This window comes from Cucumis sativus, chromosome 1 (genome assembly GCF_000004075.3).
Source record: "Cucumis sativus cultivar 9930 chromosome 1, Cucumber_9930_V3, whole genome shotgun sequence".
In the NCBI taxonomy this organism is placed as follows: domain Eukaryota; kingdom Viridiplantae; phylum Streptophyta; class Magnoliopsida; order Cucurbitales; family Cucurbitaceae; genus Cucumis; species Cucumis sativus.
Genome location: NC_026655.2, coordinates 31,018,429 through 31,033,305, shown reverse-complemented (window position 1 = coordinate 31,033,305; position 14,877 = coordinate 31,018,429). Strand labels below are relative to the sequence as shown.

Sequence of the window (14,877 nt, the reverse complement as noted above, 5' to 3'; positions counted from 1 at the left end):
ACTATAAACTCCACTAATAATGCACATTATGATCAGATTAGATAGTAAGACCCTGTGCACATAAAAATAGCTTTACAGTGACGACTTTGATTGAATGTATAGAATAGGTGGGAGGTGGTGACACACAACGACCACTCTTTGTCAGAATGCCATACTGTGACATCGTCCTATATAGTCCCTGTGGTTTGTTAAATTCTCTTAAATGGTCCATACAATAAGGACTGTTTATTATGTAGATTTTAACAAACCATGAAGGGTAAATTTAAATTATAAACCGACCTAAATTTTAACTTACTCCAAACCATAGGGACCAAAGGTTCAAATTTTTCTATAAGTTTTATAATATATTAAAATTGCCTTCACCCACTAACTAAAACTTTTGGATTTTGGATTAAATTGATGATTATAAGATGTGGTATCAGTGCAGGTTCTTTGAAAACCCAATAAAACTCAACTTTATGAAAAACCTACAAAACCCTAAATCTTTTACAGCCCGCCGCTGCCCATGTACATCCTCTGACGGTCGTATTTACAAGTTTCTTTCTGATCTAAATGTTGACTTTTATGAGGTTAGAGAGGTCCAATACTTGGTAAAACCTCTCTTCCATCTATTAATAACCTATTTTCTGAAGTTGGCAGGAATGAAAGAATGTTATGATTGGAAAAAAATCTATTGATTCTGCATTTGTGACCAAACAAATAGTTATGAAGGCAAATTTAATATAATATATAACATGACGCTAGAAGGAGTGCCAAAATTTAAAGGTAATTTTAAAGATACTAACTGCTCCAAAATTTGAAGGTCATCCCTTCATGTTCAAAAATTAGCTTGCAATTTGTTGTTGGTTAGTAAACCTCTAAGGATACTAACTGTCGAGTTATCTTATGGGACACTCATTATGCCTTTCAGAATCAGGACTCCGGGGAGACGATTGGATGTGCTAGGATGATTGGTGGTCTCTGATACTTTGATGAAGTTTCAGCTAGTCATAAACAAGTTCAGGGCTAAGTAGTGTCTATTCTCCTTCGGTTAATGTATAATGCTCTGGTATCGTAAATTAGCACATGCTAATGTCTTTTACTTAAAAGTTTTTGTTTCCAAATTTATTTAGAGGTCTTGATTATTCATTTTTGTCAATGTGAAAGTTGCATTTTGCCAAACATCATTGATCCACTTATTTGCCCAAACTTTACAAGGTTTCTTACCTTTTTCCTTACTTCACACGGATGTTTGGAGTCCGTCTAAACTCATAATGGTAAGCATTGCTTTGTAACCTTTATAGACAATCATACTCATTTAACTTGATTCTATCTTAAATCACCAATTCAACTCGAATCAAAAATCACCAATTCAACTCTTAAGCTTATGCTAGAGGATGAACTCGAATAAAAAATCACCAATACAACTCTTAAGCTTATGCTAGAGGATGAAGACAAATTTAATATAATATGTAACAATTTCTAAACAATAATTATACAATTTTTTAAACATAAATAAATTAATAATAATTTCTAGTCAACTAACTAATATTTAGTGTTTAACTACAACTAGTCTACAATTGATAAATAAGAATTTAATTTCTGAATTCTTCTACCAAACACGTGTATGAAAACATGAATACAACTCTGTTTTCATTTAATTCCTTGTTTTCAAATGTTTGTTTTTAGTTTCTCTACCAAAAAGACCTTAAATTTTATTAATATCCCAAGGGCCAAGAATAGAAGGGGTTGAGAGTCCAACGATTTTAACTTCCAAGGAAAACTAGATTTCTCTTAACTAAATTACTATAAACTAAAATGTGCAACTCTATCTAACAGGAGATCTAAACTTTAAGTAATAATATTTACAAATTAATTGGATAAAGTAGAAACTTACCTTGCCAATGTTATGTGATGAATACAGCTGGAGCAAACGCATGCAAAAATCAACAACAGTAGCTGTTTCTCGAGCTTCTAAGTAATTAATTTGACCATCCACCCAGTGAACAACAAATTTCAGTAGCATATACACAACTGCAGACTAATAAAACATAATCCATCAGTATATATAAAATAAATTGTAGAACCAGCACATATACATTTTTTAAGGCACCTAGTGAATCTCTTGGTGTAGATCTTTCTATCTAAATGTCAACTCACAGACAAAAAGAACCTGAAAAGGTTCTGATTGAATACCATTTAAAAGGTACAACATAATGTGACTTAACTTCAAAGTAACCCAAACCACAGAACCCAGAAGCAATTGCCATTTTTATAAATATATTTTTTTATCAATGAGAGATATATGCAACTTTTAGGTACACCATTTTCTAACATTGAAAGACTTTCAAGGCATATGGGATGTTCAATTTTATAGTATGTTATAAATTTGACCCACAACAACACCATTATTTTATTTCCCCTTCACGCTAACTAGAAAGATAATCCATATAGGAAACAAAAAAAAAATGAATCAGTAGAATAAATTATGAAAAAAATAAATTTAAGTATTATCCAAAAAGAAAAAAAAAGGATAATATAATTAAAATTGTTTAAATTGAAATGACTATTCAATCTTTCATTACTTATCTAAAATGCAACCAACCACAGAAGTTCTCAAAATGATTTTAGGATGAATCAGGAATAACTTTCTGTTATGACATTCCTTGCTTAACCTCACTATTCTTTTTTAAAAAAAGAATGTATATATTTCCAAATGGTAGCTCAATCCGCCCCCTTAATTTTATTTTTTATGGTAGAAAACTCAGCAGTGTTTATCAATAAACGAAACCATTATGGATACAGAAATTTGTGTACCTCATCTTTGTAAACTGCAAGAAGAACCAAAACAGGGTTCATAACAGAAAATCCCAACTCATAAATTGATGTCTGAGTCCGAGGTTCTAAAGCACAAGCAGCTCCACGAAGCCGCTCCAACAAACAACTTATCTGCAAATATAATGTGATGTTTTATTTTTTTCTAAAAAAAAGAATAGTACTGTGTAATGTTAATTGAGAACAATGCTTGTCCATCATTGAACCCATCAAAACTTTAGGAAACAAATTCCAAACTAAGATTACCAGTATCGTTTTTCTATATACAAGGGACTCGAAACTTCACATGAAGTGGTCATTTAATATTTTTTAAATTAAATTACCATCATCATAACATCAGGTTGTTGAGCTATACTTGTTAAATCCTTCCTGCTAGCCATTTCGACCAGATGTGTTGCTGTATGGCCCATAAGGTCCCTTACATACCTTACAAAATGAAAACCGTGATCATGGCAAGGATCTGAATGTAAGAATAAAGCAAATGAGAAAGTAGCAGAGGATTATAGTGCTCACTGATTTGATGATTCGATATTTCTCACCCCAGAAGCTGAACGCACTAATGTTTGGGCAAGTGAACGCTGAAGAGAAGAGTTAATGACTATGTATTCAAATGGCAAGGCATAGGTAAGCTGGAGGCAAAGCCACGTTACCTGGTGAGCAGAATCTAACAAGAACAGTTTTTTTTCATTATCAAAAGCATTTGTTAAATTACGCCATGAATCCTGTAGCATAAACATGGATCTTGTAGAAATTAGTTTAAAGTCTCATACCCTATTAACAGCTTGAATGGAAAAAATTAAATGTCAACTTAAAGAATTTAAGAACCAGACAAAAGATTGCACTGATTCTATCAATCAATACAGAGTGAAATGCTCTTCCAAAAGGCTATTAAATCTTCTGATCTGAGATTCCCAACAATTTACGGTGAAGCTAAGCTACAATTCTGTTACTTATTGAAACATAGGGAAATCAGAATTTACCCTCTACAGGTATACCTAATGATTCAACATTAAAGTTTACCAGGAAACTTTTCCTCCTTTAGCGTTCCATCTTTAGTTCCAATTTAATAGACTCGATAAGAAAATATAAAAGATTTTCATGCATGAGTTGTTTCTGACCACAAAGCCTTGAATAAGACTCTTCTAGCAAATATCTCCAATGATCAACAGCCATGGAACTCAAGCTTACCATCTAAGTACATCTCATCACATGCATAGAGGCCATCAAGGGTACAATACCCACCACATCATATCACAAAATCCTTTTCCTTCCTAGGTTTTATTCAACTTAAAAAAAGGTTGTGAAATTATGTTGTAACAGGAACTTCTCAAATCAAGCACATCCACTAATGACCCGTGTCAAACTGATTTTTTAAAAAGAAAACAGCTTCATTTATTAATAAATAAACCACGAGACAAAAGCTCATTGTTTATAAATCTCAAGTTTTCTTCTTTTTTTTTTTCAGTATTTTGATGAAAAGTATCATTTCTAGTTCAAAAAGCAAGAAAACGAGGTCAATTTATTGATTCAAGCATTAGAAACAGTTATGCACTTGTAAGAATTATTAAGAAGATGACAAGAATTCCATACTAGCAAAGCAATTAATATCTTCATGTCTATGGACAACCACCACAAATTAGATGGATAATTATTTGACCGTCTATGGTACAAACTCACCAATGCAACAAGATGCTTGCAAATATGTTTCTGACGAACAAGTGCACGAAGTAGTTGGTTGCATGTGAGTGCCTGTTAAATTCCAAAAATTATTACGCAAGCATTCCAAACAATAAAAGGCTAAAACAATATCCATATTCAATAACTAAATTGATGTATTATAGCCCCATTGCCCTTTTACTTGCCACAGTCTTAATAAAATAAACGAACAAATGATCAACAGAAAGCAGCTTCACGACATGATCAATTAAGAAAAACAACTAGACTTTAAAACAGCATGCTAGTATGCGTTGCTTCAAACCTTCATTCAAAATAATATGATCAATGTTCATGATCTCTTCTCATGCAGTGACCATATCTGTCTAACTGCAAATAGTGTTTATTGAGGTCATACCCTTTTTCCACCAAACTCATATTTGATATTTCAGTTAGCCATTGTTCAGAAGTTGAGTTGTTCAGAAGTTGAGTAGTTCAGTTAGCCATTGTCCAGAAGTTCCCCCCCTTTCCCCCTTTCTTTTCCTTCTGTACTGCTCTTTTTGTATAAATCTCTTGTACTTAGAGTTCTTATTAATAAAGAAGTTTTTGTCTCTGTTTCAAAAAAAAGAAAAAGGCAAAAGCTCATAGTACAAGAGAGATATAAAATGAGCAAAAGCAAGAACCAAAAAGGATCAAGAGGTGCATCCGAACATCTCAACTAGGTTAGCACCCCCTTAGCACCCTCATCACATCAACCAAAATAAAGTACTAAAACAGATACAAAAAGAGTCCAAGTGAGGCTCATAGCCAATACAAACCAAAAAGAGACAATCAGACAAAGCAAACAAATCTAACTGTAGTAGGAACAAAAGATTGGCTAAATGGAGCTGCCAAAAGGATTTAACCATAATATCTATTCCTGCTACATCATAATCCTAATCCTAATTAATAAAAGAAACTAATCCTTAATCCTAATTAATAAAAGAAACTAATGCTAAACCTAGTAAATAAAAGAAACTAATCCTAATCCTAATAGATTAAGGATTTGACTAATATCCTATTCCTGCTACATCATTCTATCCCTCCTGAAAACATCTACCTCGTATTGCTACTTCTTTTTCCCTCATTGATTCTTGGGTAAATTCTGATCTACCGAGGGTTAGTGTAGCCCAAAAGTCATCTTCATCATTGTAGAGAATTGTTTCTTTCATTTTTGTGTGCAAAAACATCAATTTTGATTAGTTCGGTTTCCTCTACAACGCTGCCGACTTCATTTTCTTCGTCCAAAGTAGGTAATTTGGTTGCTCCCTGTTTTTTGTTGTCAATGATTTTCACTTCAACGCTTAGAGTTCCGATCATGTTTTCTTCCGTGTTTGAAATTTTGGGTAGGTCATTCCCCAATTTTCCTCAACCGTCGACGTCATTTTCTCTTTCAGGTTAAGTACACAATCTCTAAATTGAAAATGTTTTCGTCATTTTGGTTCCCACAAGCAATTTCCTCTTTGCAATTTTTACTGTAATATTCCCGCTTCTTTGAGTTTATTTCTTCTGCATCTTCTTTACTCGGCTCATTTTCTACAATTGTTGGCATGCTGTTTTCGTAATATCTTCCTTTGTAAACTTGCCTTCTTGGATAATCAGTGACAAAGTTTGTACATGTTTTGGAGGAATTTGTTGCACGTTCAAATTTTGTCAATGTTGGGGTAATTTTTTATTCTTGGTTGATTTTTTCCAATTTGTGGCCACGGTAAACCCATATTGTTTTCTATTTGATCAAGTGCCAAGGACATGCGTTCAAGTGAACAAAAGATACCATCAATAGAGCTTTCGATTGACTACAAGCATCGGGTCAATGTCTTCGATGATAGGACAATTGTTTGCTCGCCTCTTTGAAGGTTGTCATGAGGCCATTGTCGATAGGCCTTCTTCCTGCCAACAGGTCCAAGTTTCTTGGAGCTTTGATACCAATTTGATGTATACCAAATGAGAGAATTTTATTAATGTTTAAGAGTTAAATTTACCATCAGGTCCAAATTTCTTGGAAATTTAAGGGTTCCCCTAATTAGACATGTGTTGTTCGACAACAAGCACAACTCATGAAGCTCCCTCTTGTGATCGGCGACACTAAGAGTTTCCCGACCTTCCACCAGCGACAGTCAGCATTGGCCCAGGCAGTCATCTCTGACACCAAATTGATGTAGCCTAAGTAACCTCAAGGAGTAATCCTCTAACGATCAAGATTGTAATTCTTTTATTAGAATGAATAATGTGTTTCATACAAAATGAGGGAGACTCCTATTTATTGAGTTTTATCACACGTAGGGGTAAAAAGGAAATTATCCTAGAATATTAACAAATTACCCAATTAACCCATATTCTTCGTACGTCAATAAGAAAGAAAGTAAATAAAATGAACTTTAAAAAGCTCCTCATGACTCAAAAGATGATATTTACAAATGTTGAATCTAGGAAAGTCCTCTTCTTATCTCTTTGAAAAGTTCTCTCTTTAACTTCTATTATTTCCCAAGTTATTTTCTATCCTATTTTTCTCCTCTCCTTGTTATCAATAGTCAATAGTGTATTGCCTTATTTGGCAAAATTATCCCGTTATATTTAGGTGGGTTGTACATTTGTATCAAGATCAATGCAAAGTATCATTTCTTGTAAAATCAACAATAAATAATTGCACACAACGATTATCACTAATGATGAAAAGTTCAATAGAATTCAAGCAGCATTAAAAATTGAGGAGGAAACCCATACATGCAAGTCTTTCTCCCCAGGATAAGACAAAAGCGTAGTCGCGGCTATGCAAATAATGATATCAAGTATAGGAATTCCTTGGCCGTGTTCTCCAAAAAAGCTGTAAATGACTTTCCTGGTATGCTGTGACTGGAACTCATTATCATGTTCTTTACCATAGTTAGTAGTGATGATTTCTTCGGGGTGAAGTAAATATGTTGATGACCATCTTGATAGAAACCATACAACTGACTGCACCAAAACATTGGCTCACATAAACAAACTGATACAGCATAAAAACTATTAGAAGTAGAAATAACAATTATTCAGTTTAACTATAAGCTTGTAAAGGCCTCTTTTTTATTTCTTAGGATAGAAAAAGTAACGCTGAAAAAACTCTTCAATAGTAAGGCTATGTCTATAGATAGTCTTCTGGACCATATTCTCATGATTTGGTTCACATGGTGTAAATTTTATGCTCTTTACAAACCTTGAAGCCTATCCTTTTCCGTGCTAATTGGAAAAGGTTATAGTAACTTCCTTGGCTAGGGATTTGGATTTCCTCTTCTTTTCTTGCAATCTCACCGTATCATCTATACAATGAGATTTATTTTTCGACATGCATGTTTCGGTCAGTATCTTGTAATTTAGTTGTTTCTGTTCAATGCTAATTGCTATTATGTAATTTTTCAATTCATCCATCAAAAATGATGTTTTTTTTATATAGTTTAATCATGTTTACATATAAGAAAATTAAAATAGGAAAGAAAAGATATCCATGTACCACATTAAAATGATAAATAAATCTAAGCAAAAAGGCCTTCCTTAAAATTAGTCAGTAAAAGATAATACAATTTTGTCGTCCATGCTCTTTTGTTCTATCTGACGTCCTTTCATTACAGTACCTCATGGGCGGAGTGTAGCATGTAGAAAGGTTAGAGAGCAGCAATCATCTTTTTGTCTGTTTTTCTTTTGTGTCGGCGCTTTAGCCAAGACAACCAAGAGAAACAAATATTCGATTCTTTCATCAAATTTTGTTTTAACATCCATTCAAGAAAAATGCTAAAATGTTAATGGCCAAAAAACTTCAGAGATTTCCTTTCAGGAAATCTACTTAAAAGGAATCGATGCTATCCAAGTTCCAAGAGAGAAATAGATACGTTTTACATCTTGGAGTTCTTTACATTCTAATTTTTGTAATTATTCTATGTCAACAACTTGTGCCAGTACTATGAGAAGATAAGAGCATTAGTATGTTGATCCAAACTCTACCTCCATTAGTCGAGGGCTGAAAATTGATGCCCTTGTTTGTTGATCCAAACATTGCTCACAAAACCTAATAATTAAGCTGTATGAGAAGATAAGAGCATTAGTATCAATGTTGAATTTCCTTTTCTCTTGTATTATTAATTTCTATTTTTCTATATTTTTTCCCTATTTGTTGTTGGGTTTTCTCTATATAAGACCATGCATTTGGTTCAATAATGTATAGGAATAATATTACATTACTTTGACTCACATTTTTAAGTATCATTTTATGAGAAAGAGTGTTTTGCCAATCTTAGCGCTCAAATAGGTATTGTAAGCAAACATGAAAAAGAAATGAACACTTGTTGATGAATGTATAAAAAAATAGTAAGAACCAAAGGAAGGATAACGTTGCTAGGTAAAAAAAGAATCTAGACTAATTTCAATCCGAGAGAGAGAACGAAAACCCAATGAGGATAACATGTTCATGATATGCTTCAAAAAGTTCTTTTTTTGTGAGAAGAACCCGCTGAAAGAAGTATTTTTTTCCTCTTATATGTTTTAGAAAGAAAGGGTTTTTACAAATAAAGAAAATAAAAATATAGTGAATATAACACAACAATTACAGAAAAGATATTAACGAAAATAAGAAATAATTAACACTCCTCCGTAAGCTAGTTCGCAGATATCATTTGTGGCTAACTTGTCTATTGAAAGGGAGACAAACAAACACACAACTTTACGTGAAAACCCAAGTACCGAAAGAAAAACCACGATATTTTTCTTCTTATTTTCTGATAAATGATACAATAGGTACAACGGAAAATAAATAAAATATACAAGGGAATAAAAAAGGAAAAGATTTGAGAATTAAGGAAAATATTCCCATAATCTTTCCATAAATATTCTAATATTCCAACGACCACATATTGGGACGTAAATACCAATGAGGCCCAACTTGCTAGCATAAAAGTCGAAGCTTGGTCTAAGAAGCCCCTTGGTAAGAACATTAACAACCTGTCTTGAAGGGATGTATAGAATGCATATGCTCTCACTGTCAAGTCTTTCTTTGATGAAATGTCGATCAATCTCAACATGTTTAGTTCTATCATGTTGAACAGGGTTGTTAGCCATACTAATAGCAGCTTTATTATCACAAAAAAGTTTGAATGGTATCTCACATTCCTGATGAAGAACCGACAGAACTTTCTGGAGCTATTTTTCCTCACATATTCCCAAACTAATAGCGCTCTATATTTGGCCTCAGCGCTACTCCTGGCCACAACACTTCGCTTCTTACTCCTCCAAGTTATAAGATTGTCCCAAACAAAGGTACAATAACTAGAAGTAGACATTCTATCAACAAAAAACCATGCCCAATCCGAGTCAGTATATGCCTCAATGATCTTTTTGTCTATTTTTCTAAACATTAGCCCTTTACCACGTGTTGTTTTCAAGTATCTCAAAATTCTGTTGACAGCTTCCATGTGTTTCTCATATGGAGCCTACATAAATTGGCTGACAACACTCACAGCAAAGAAAATATCAGGACGAGTATGGGATAAGTAAAATCAATTTACCTATGAGGCATTAATATTGTTCTTTATCAACTGGAACTTGATCATCAAGGTTCCCTAGTTTATAGTTAAATTCAATAGGAATGTCAGCAAGACGGCATCCTAACATACCAGTCTCGGTTAGCAAATCAATAGTGTATTTTCTATAAGACACGGAGATACCTGCTTTAGATCTAGCCACCTCCATTCCAAGGAAATATTTCATATTTTCCAAATCCTTGATTTCAAATTCATTCTCTGCTTAAGTTGACTAATTTCAGTCTGATCATCTCCAGACAAAACAATATCATCCACATAAACTATGAGAACTGCAATTTTCCCTCCCTAGGAAACCTTTGTAAACTTGACTGTACCCTTGGGACTTGACAAAGGTAGTGAATCTGTCCAACCAAGTTTTGGGTGATTGTTTCAGACCATATAAGGATTTTTGGAGTTTACAAACCTGCTGACCAAACTGTCCTTCAAAGCCAGACGAGGACTCGTGTAGACCTCCTCTACTAGGTCTCCATTCAGGAAAGCATTCTTAACATCCAACTGACATAGAGACCAATCTTTGTTTACAACAGATAGAAGGATTGACAGTATTCAGCTTAGCAACAGGACAAAAAGTTTTTGAATAATCAACACTATAGGTCTAAGTAAACCCTTTTGCAACTAACCTTGCCTTGTGTCTGCCTTGTGTTCTATTTGCTTTGTATTTTAGAGTGAACACCCATTTGCATCTCACAGGCTTAGGCTTGTATCCCTTGGGTAGAGCACAATTCTCCCAAGTGTTATTCTTTTCAAGAGCTTACATTTCTTCCATGACAACATTCTTCCATTCAGGACATTTTAACGCACTGTGAATATTTTTCGGTATTGTGGTAGAGTCAAGGCTGGCAGTAAAAGCTCTGAACTGTGGTGAGAGATTCTCGTATGACACATAATTACATATGGAGTGCTTTGTGCAGGACCTTGTACCTTTCCTCAGTGCAATAAGAAGATCAAGAGATGGATCATACCTGCTACTATTTCCATAATGATTTGACTTAGTTTCATTTTCAGTATTTTCAGCAACAACCTCGTTCTCAATAATCCTGTCCTCTCTGTCTACAATGGCCTCATCAATACTGACCTGCTCACCCATATCATTCTCACTCATTCTGTTATTACTATATGAATTAATTGAATCAATCATACCTTGATCTCTTATTGGTTCAAAATCCTGCACTAGAGCCGTCTGAACAACAAGAGACTCAACTTCCTTTCTGAGATTCCTTCTATAGTAGATTTTCCAAGGAACTTGATTTGTTGGTAGGACTATACCGTGAGGGTTAGGGTCAGATAAGGTAACCAGAGTAGGATAAGAAGACTCTAAGGGAAGCATATAGTTAGACACTTCACCAAAATTCTCCCTTTGAAGTAGGCTAACGGGAAAAAAGGACGATCTTCGATAAAGGTGACATCCATAATAACAAAGTACTTAAGTGAAGATGGATGAAAACAATTATAGCCTCATTGGTGCAGAGGATATCCAACAAACATCCAAGCCTGAGCCCTAGAGGAAAATTTAGTTTGGTTTAGGACCATGGCTATGGCCATAGGCGGTGTAGCCAAACACCCGAAGGGGAACTTTAGGGATGAGAGGAATGGAGGGACAGGATTCTTTGAGGCAATCTAATGGTATCTTGAAATGAAGAACACGAGAAGGCATGCGGTTTATGAGATGAGCGACAGTAAGAATGGCCTTACCCCAAAGATAGGAAGGAAGAGAAGTGGACAACATAAGGAAACGAGCAACTTCCAAAAGGTGACGATTTTTTCGTTCGGCAACCCCATTTTGTTGAAGGGTGTAAGCACAGGAACTTTGGTTAACAATTCCTTTAGAGGATAAGAACTTGTTAAGAGAGTGGTTTTGAAGCTCATGACCATTATCACTTCACAGGATTGCAATCTTTGTATTGAATTGTGTTTCTATGGTGTGATAGAAGTCCCAGAATGTGAAGGTAACTTCGGATTTGTCGGAGATCAGGAAAACCTAAGTAAGACGAGTATGGTCATCAATAAAGGTCACAAACCATCATTTCTCAAAGAAGGTAGTGACCTTGGATGGTCCCCAAACATCACTATGGACAAGAGTAAAAGGTTGGGTTGGCTTATAGGGTTGCAAAGGAAACGAGACTTGGTGTTGTTTAGCTTGTATGCATGCATCACAAGATAAGAAAGAAACATCAATTTTGGAGAAAAGATGAGGAAATAGGTATTTCATATATTTAAAATTAGGATGGCCTAAACGGAAATGCCACAACACAAGGTCTTTTCCAAAAGTGCTAAAGTAGGAAGATAAAAGACTGGTCCTAGAAATACTACTAGAGGGGGGCATCATCATCAAGCAAGTAAAGACCCCTATTGTGTCAGGCAGTGTCAATCATCATCCTCCCCGAGCTCAAGTCCTAAAAATAAACAGAATCAGATAAGAATGTTGCTTTTCAATTTAGTTCATGAGTAATCTTGCTAATCGACATAAGATTGTATGAAATTTGTGGCACATGCAATACATTGTGTAATGAGAACCCGTCAAAAAGAGAAATCTGCCCTTTCCCAGCAATGGGAGCCAAGGATCCATCAACAATTCTAATATTCTCATTTCCAACACACGGAATGTAAGACACAAAAGTGTTCAAATGAACCAGTTAAATGATCTATGGCACCAAAGTCCAAGATCCAAGGATTCTTACCATCAATACTAATGAGACTAAAGGACTGAGGTATATTAAACCACCAATTCATCCAAAAGCTTAAGCTGGTGGTTGAAGGCAAATTTAATTATATATCACCAACACTCCCCCTCACTTGTGGGCTTGAAATATCTGAAAGGCCCAACAAGTGGAAATTGATTTTAATTGGGGAGGAAACGACAATGCAGGGGCTTGAACACAGGACCTCCCTGGACCACCTGCTCTGATACCATATTAAACCACCAATTCATCCAAAAGCTTAAGCTGGTGGTTGAAGGCAAATTTAATTATATATCACCAACAAGGTATACCTGACTGGACAATAGCTCCAAGTGTGGTTGCACTAGCATTCTCACTCACATAGGAAGAAGATAAAATAGGGAACGAGGTTACCGGATTCTTAGAATACATCGGTACAAGAGTGTTGGATGTCGTCCCTAAGATAGCCTCAATTGCTGCAATTTGTTGTTGAAGCTCTTCCAGTTGTTGCTGACTTATTCCCAATGAGGAAGCTTGCACGATAGGGTTGGAATTTGAGATTTCTTATCAGGATAATAACTAAGGTCATTTTGTGGCAGGGCATACAGATTTGACTGCAGAAGCGGTGATCGCCGGCCAAAATTAGGTTGCAGAACACAAATCGACACGTGGGGAACACTACAGGCAGCGGATGAAAACAAGAATGGCACGGTTGGGTTCGCCGGTGGCATCTAAACAGGATGGACTGGTGCATGTAGCTCCGGCGGTGACGTGTGCGGCGGCGCGTGGGTGGGTTCTGGCAGCGCAAACGATGAGAATATCTGTCGAACTATGTTTTACGGTATTTTCTGAAAGCGGCAAAGCCATTCGTCCATGGCAGCATTAATTCGAGCACCGACGGCGGTGGCACTAAAACTGGTAATTTCCATCATTGGTTGTGTTTTCTAGGGTTTCTAGGGTGTGTTCAATGTCCCGCTATGATACCATATTGAAAGGAGAGACAATACACACATCGATTTACATGGGAACTCGAGTACCGAAAGAAAAAACACAATTTTTTGTTGTCACTATTTTCTAATGAATAATACAATAGGTATAAGGGAGAATAAATAGAATACAAGGGAATAAAAAAGGAAAAGATTTAGGATTTAAGAAAAATAATTTCATTATCTTTCCATAAATATTACAAGATTCTAACATTGTCAATTAAATTGTTGAATTGCCGTTTTGGAAGACCTTTAATTTTTTTTTCTTTATCGAGAAAGGAAGCCCTTTAGTTAACACATTTGCAATTTTCTCTCTTGTAGAAAGGTAGGGAATGCAAACTGCAGCATCAATCTTCTCTTTTATGAAGTGTTGTTTCATCCTATCATGAAGAAAGCATTGTAGGTAATGGAAAATGAATAGACATTATGTCTATTCAGTCCTCGACTTATGGAGGTAAAGTTTTTCATGAAGGCTTGGATTGTGGGTAATGATCTCAATTCCTTTAATCAAGTTTCTTCGAGTATAAAACTAAAGTTCAGGATTTTGACTTGCCAAATCAATTTGTAGTACCTTCTCCTCCAGAAGAAGAAGTTCCACACTTGGCATTGAACGAGTAGAACTAGTAATTTCAGAACCAATGATTTTTGGAGAGATGAAGGTTAGATGTTTACCTCTAAAAATAATTTGGACTAAAAAAAAATTGATTTTGAAGAAGAAACGTCCATTCGTTCAAAGTACTTGTTGGTCAAAGCTTCAAAATATTTGTAAGCCTTTTTATGGAAGACAGCCTTACGACCAACTATAAATAGAGTATGTAAATAGTGTGTTTCCAATTCATATATCTTCCTAAAATCTAATTCTTTGACCACAACATCCTTTACATTGAGCAAAATGCTCGAACAAGCTAAAATATTTTGCAATGTCAATCCACAGTCCTTTCTGAATTCATTAGTCATCCAGCCATTTGGGAGATCTTCATCCATACTAGTAATAACTTGGGTAAGGTGAACGGCAAACAAGGAATGGCAAACCAAGATTTCAAGGTCGAAGCCAGAAGGGAAAATTCTATGAAAATGGCACAGGGAAGGTTGATTTGATGCTGAAAAGAAAAAACAAAGGGATTAGGATTCATAGTTCTAATAAATCAGAACATGGTTCGG

General features: G+C 35.1%; 1 protein-coding gene across 2 annotated transcripts in view; it reads right to left on the bottom strand.

Annotated features, from left to right (window-relative positions):
- Nucleotides 1–14,877, bottom strand: part of LOC101215118 (exportin-4) — a 65,550-nt gene that overhangs the window by 7,124 nt on the left and 43,549 nt on the right. For both annotated transcript variants that reach the window (XM_011661964.2, XM_011661965.2), the window contains 8 exons: nt 8,482–8,557; nt 7,231–7,461; nt 4,492–4,563; nt 3,465–3,536; nt 3,328–3,392; nt 3,138–3,240; nt 2,797–2,928; nt 1,877–2,020 (listed from right to left, as the gene is read on the bottom strand). In XM_011661964.2, the coding sequence (XP_011660266.1) occupies nt 1,877–2,020; nt 2,797–2,928; nt 3,138–3,240; nt 3,328–3,392; nt 3,465–3,536; nt 4,492–4,563; nt 7,231–7,461; nt 8,482–8,557 (895 nt within the window). The remainder of the gene's footprint in view (nt 1–1,876; nt 2,021–2,796; nt 2,929–3,137; nt 3,241–3,327; nt 3,393–3,464; nt 3,537–4,491; nt 4,564–7,230; nt 7,462–8,481; nt 8,558–14,877) is intronic.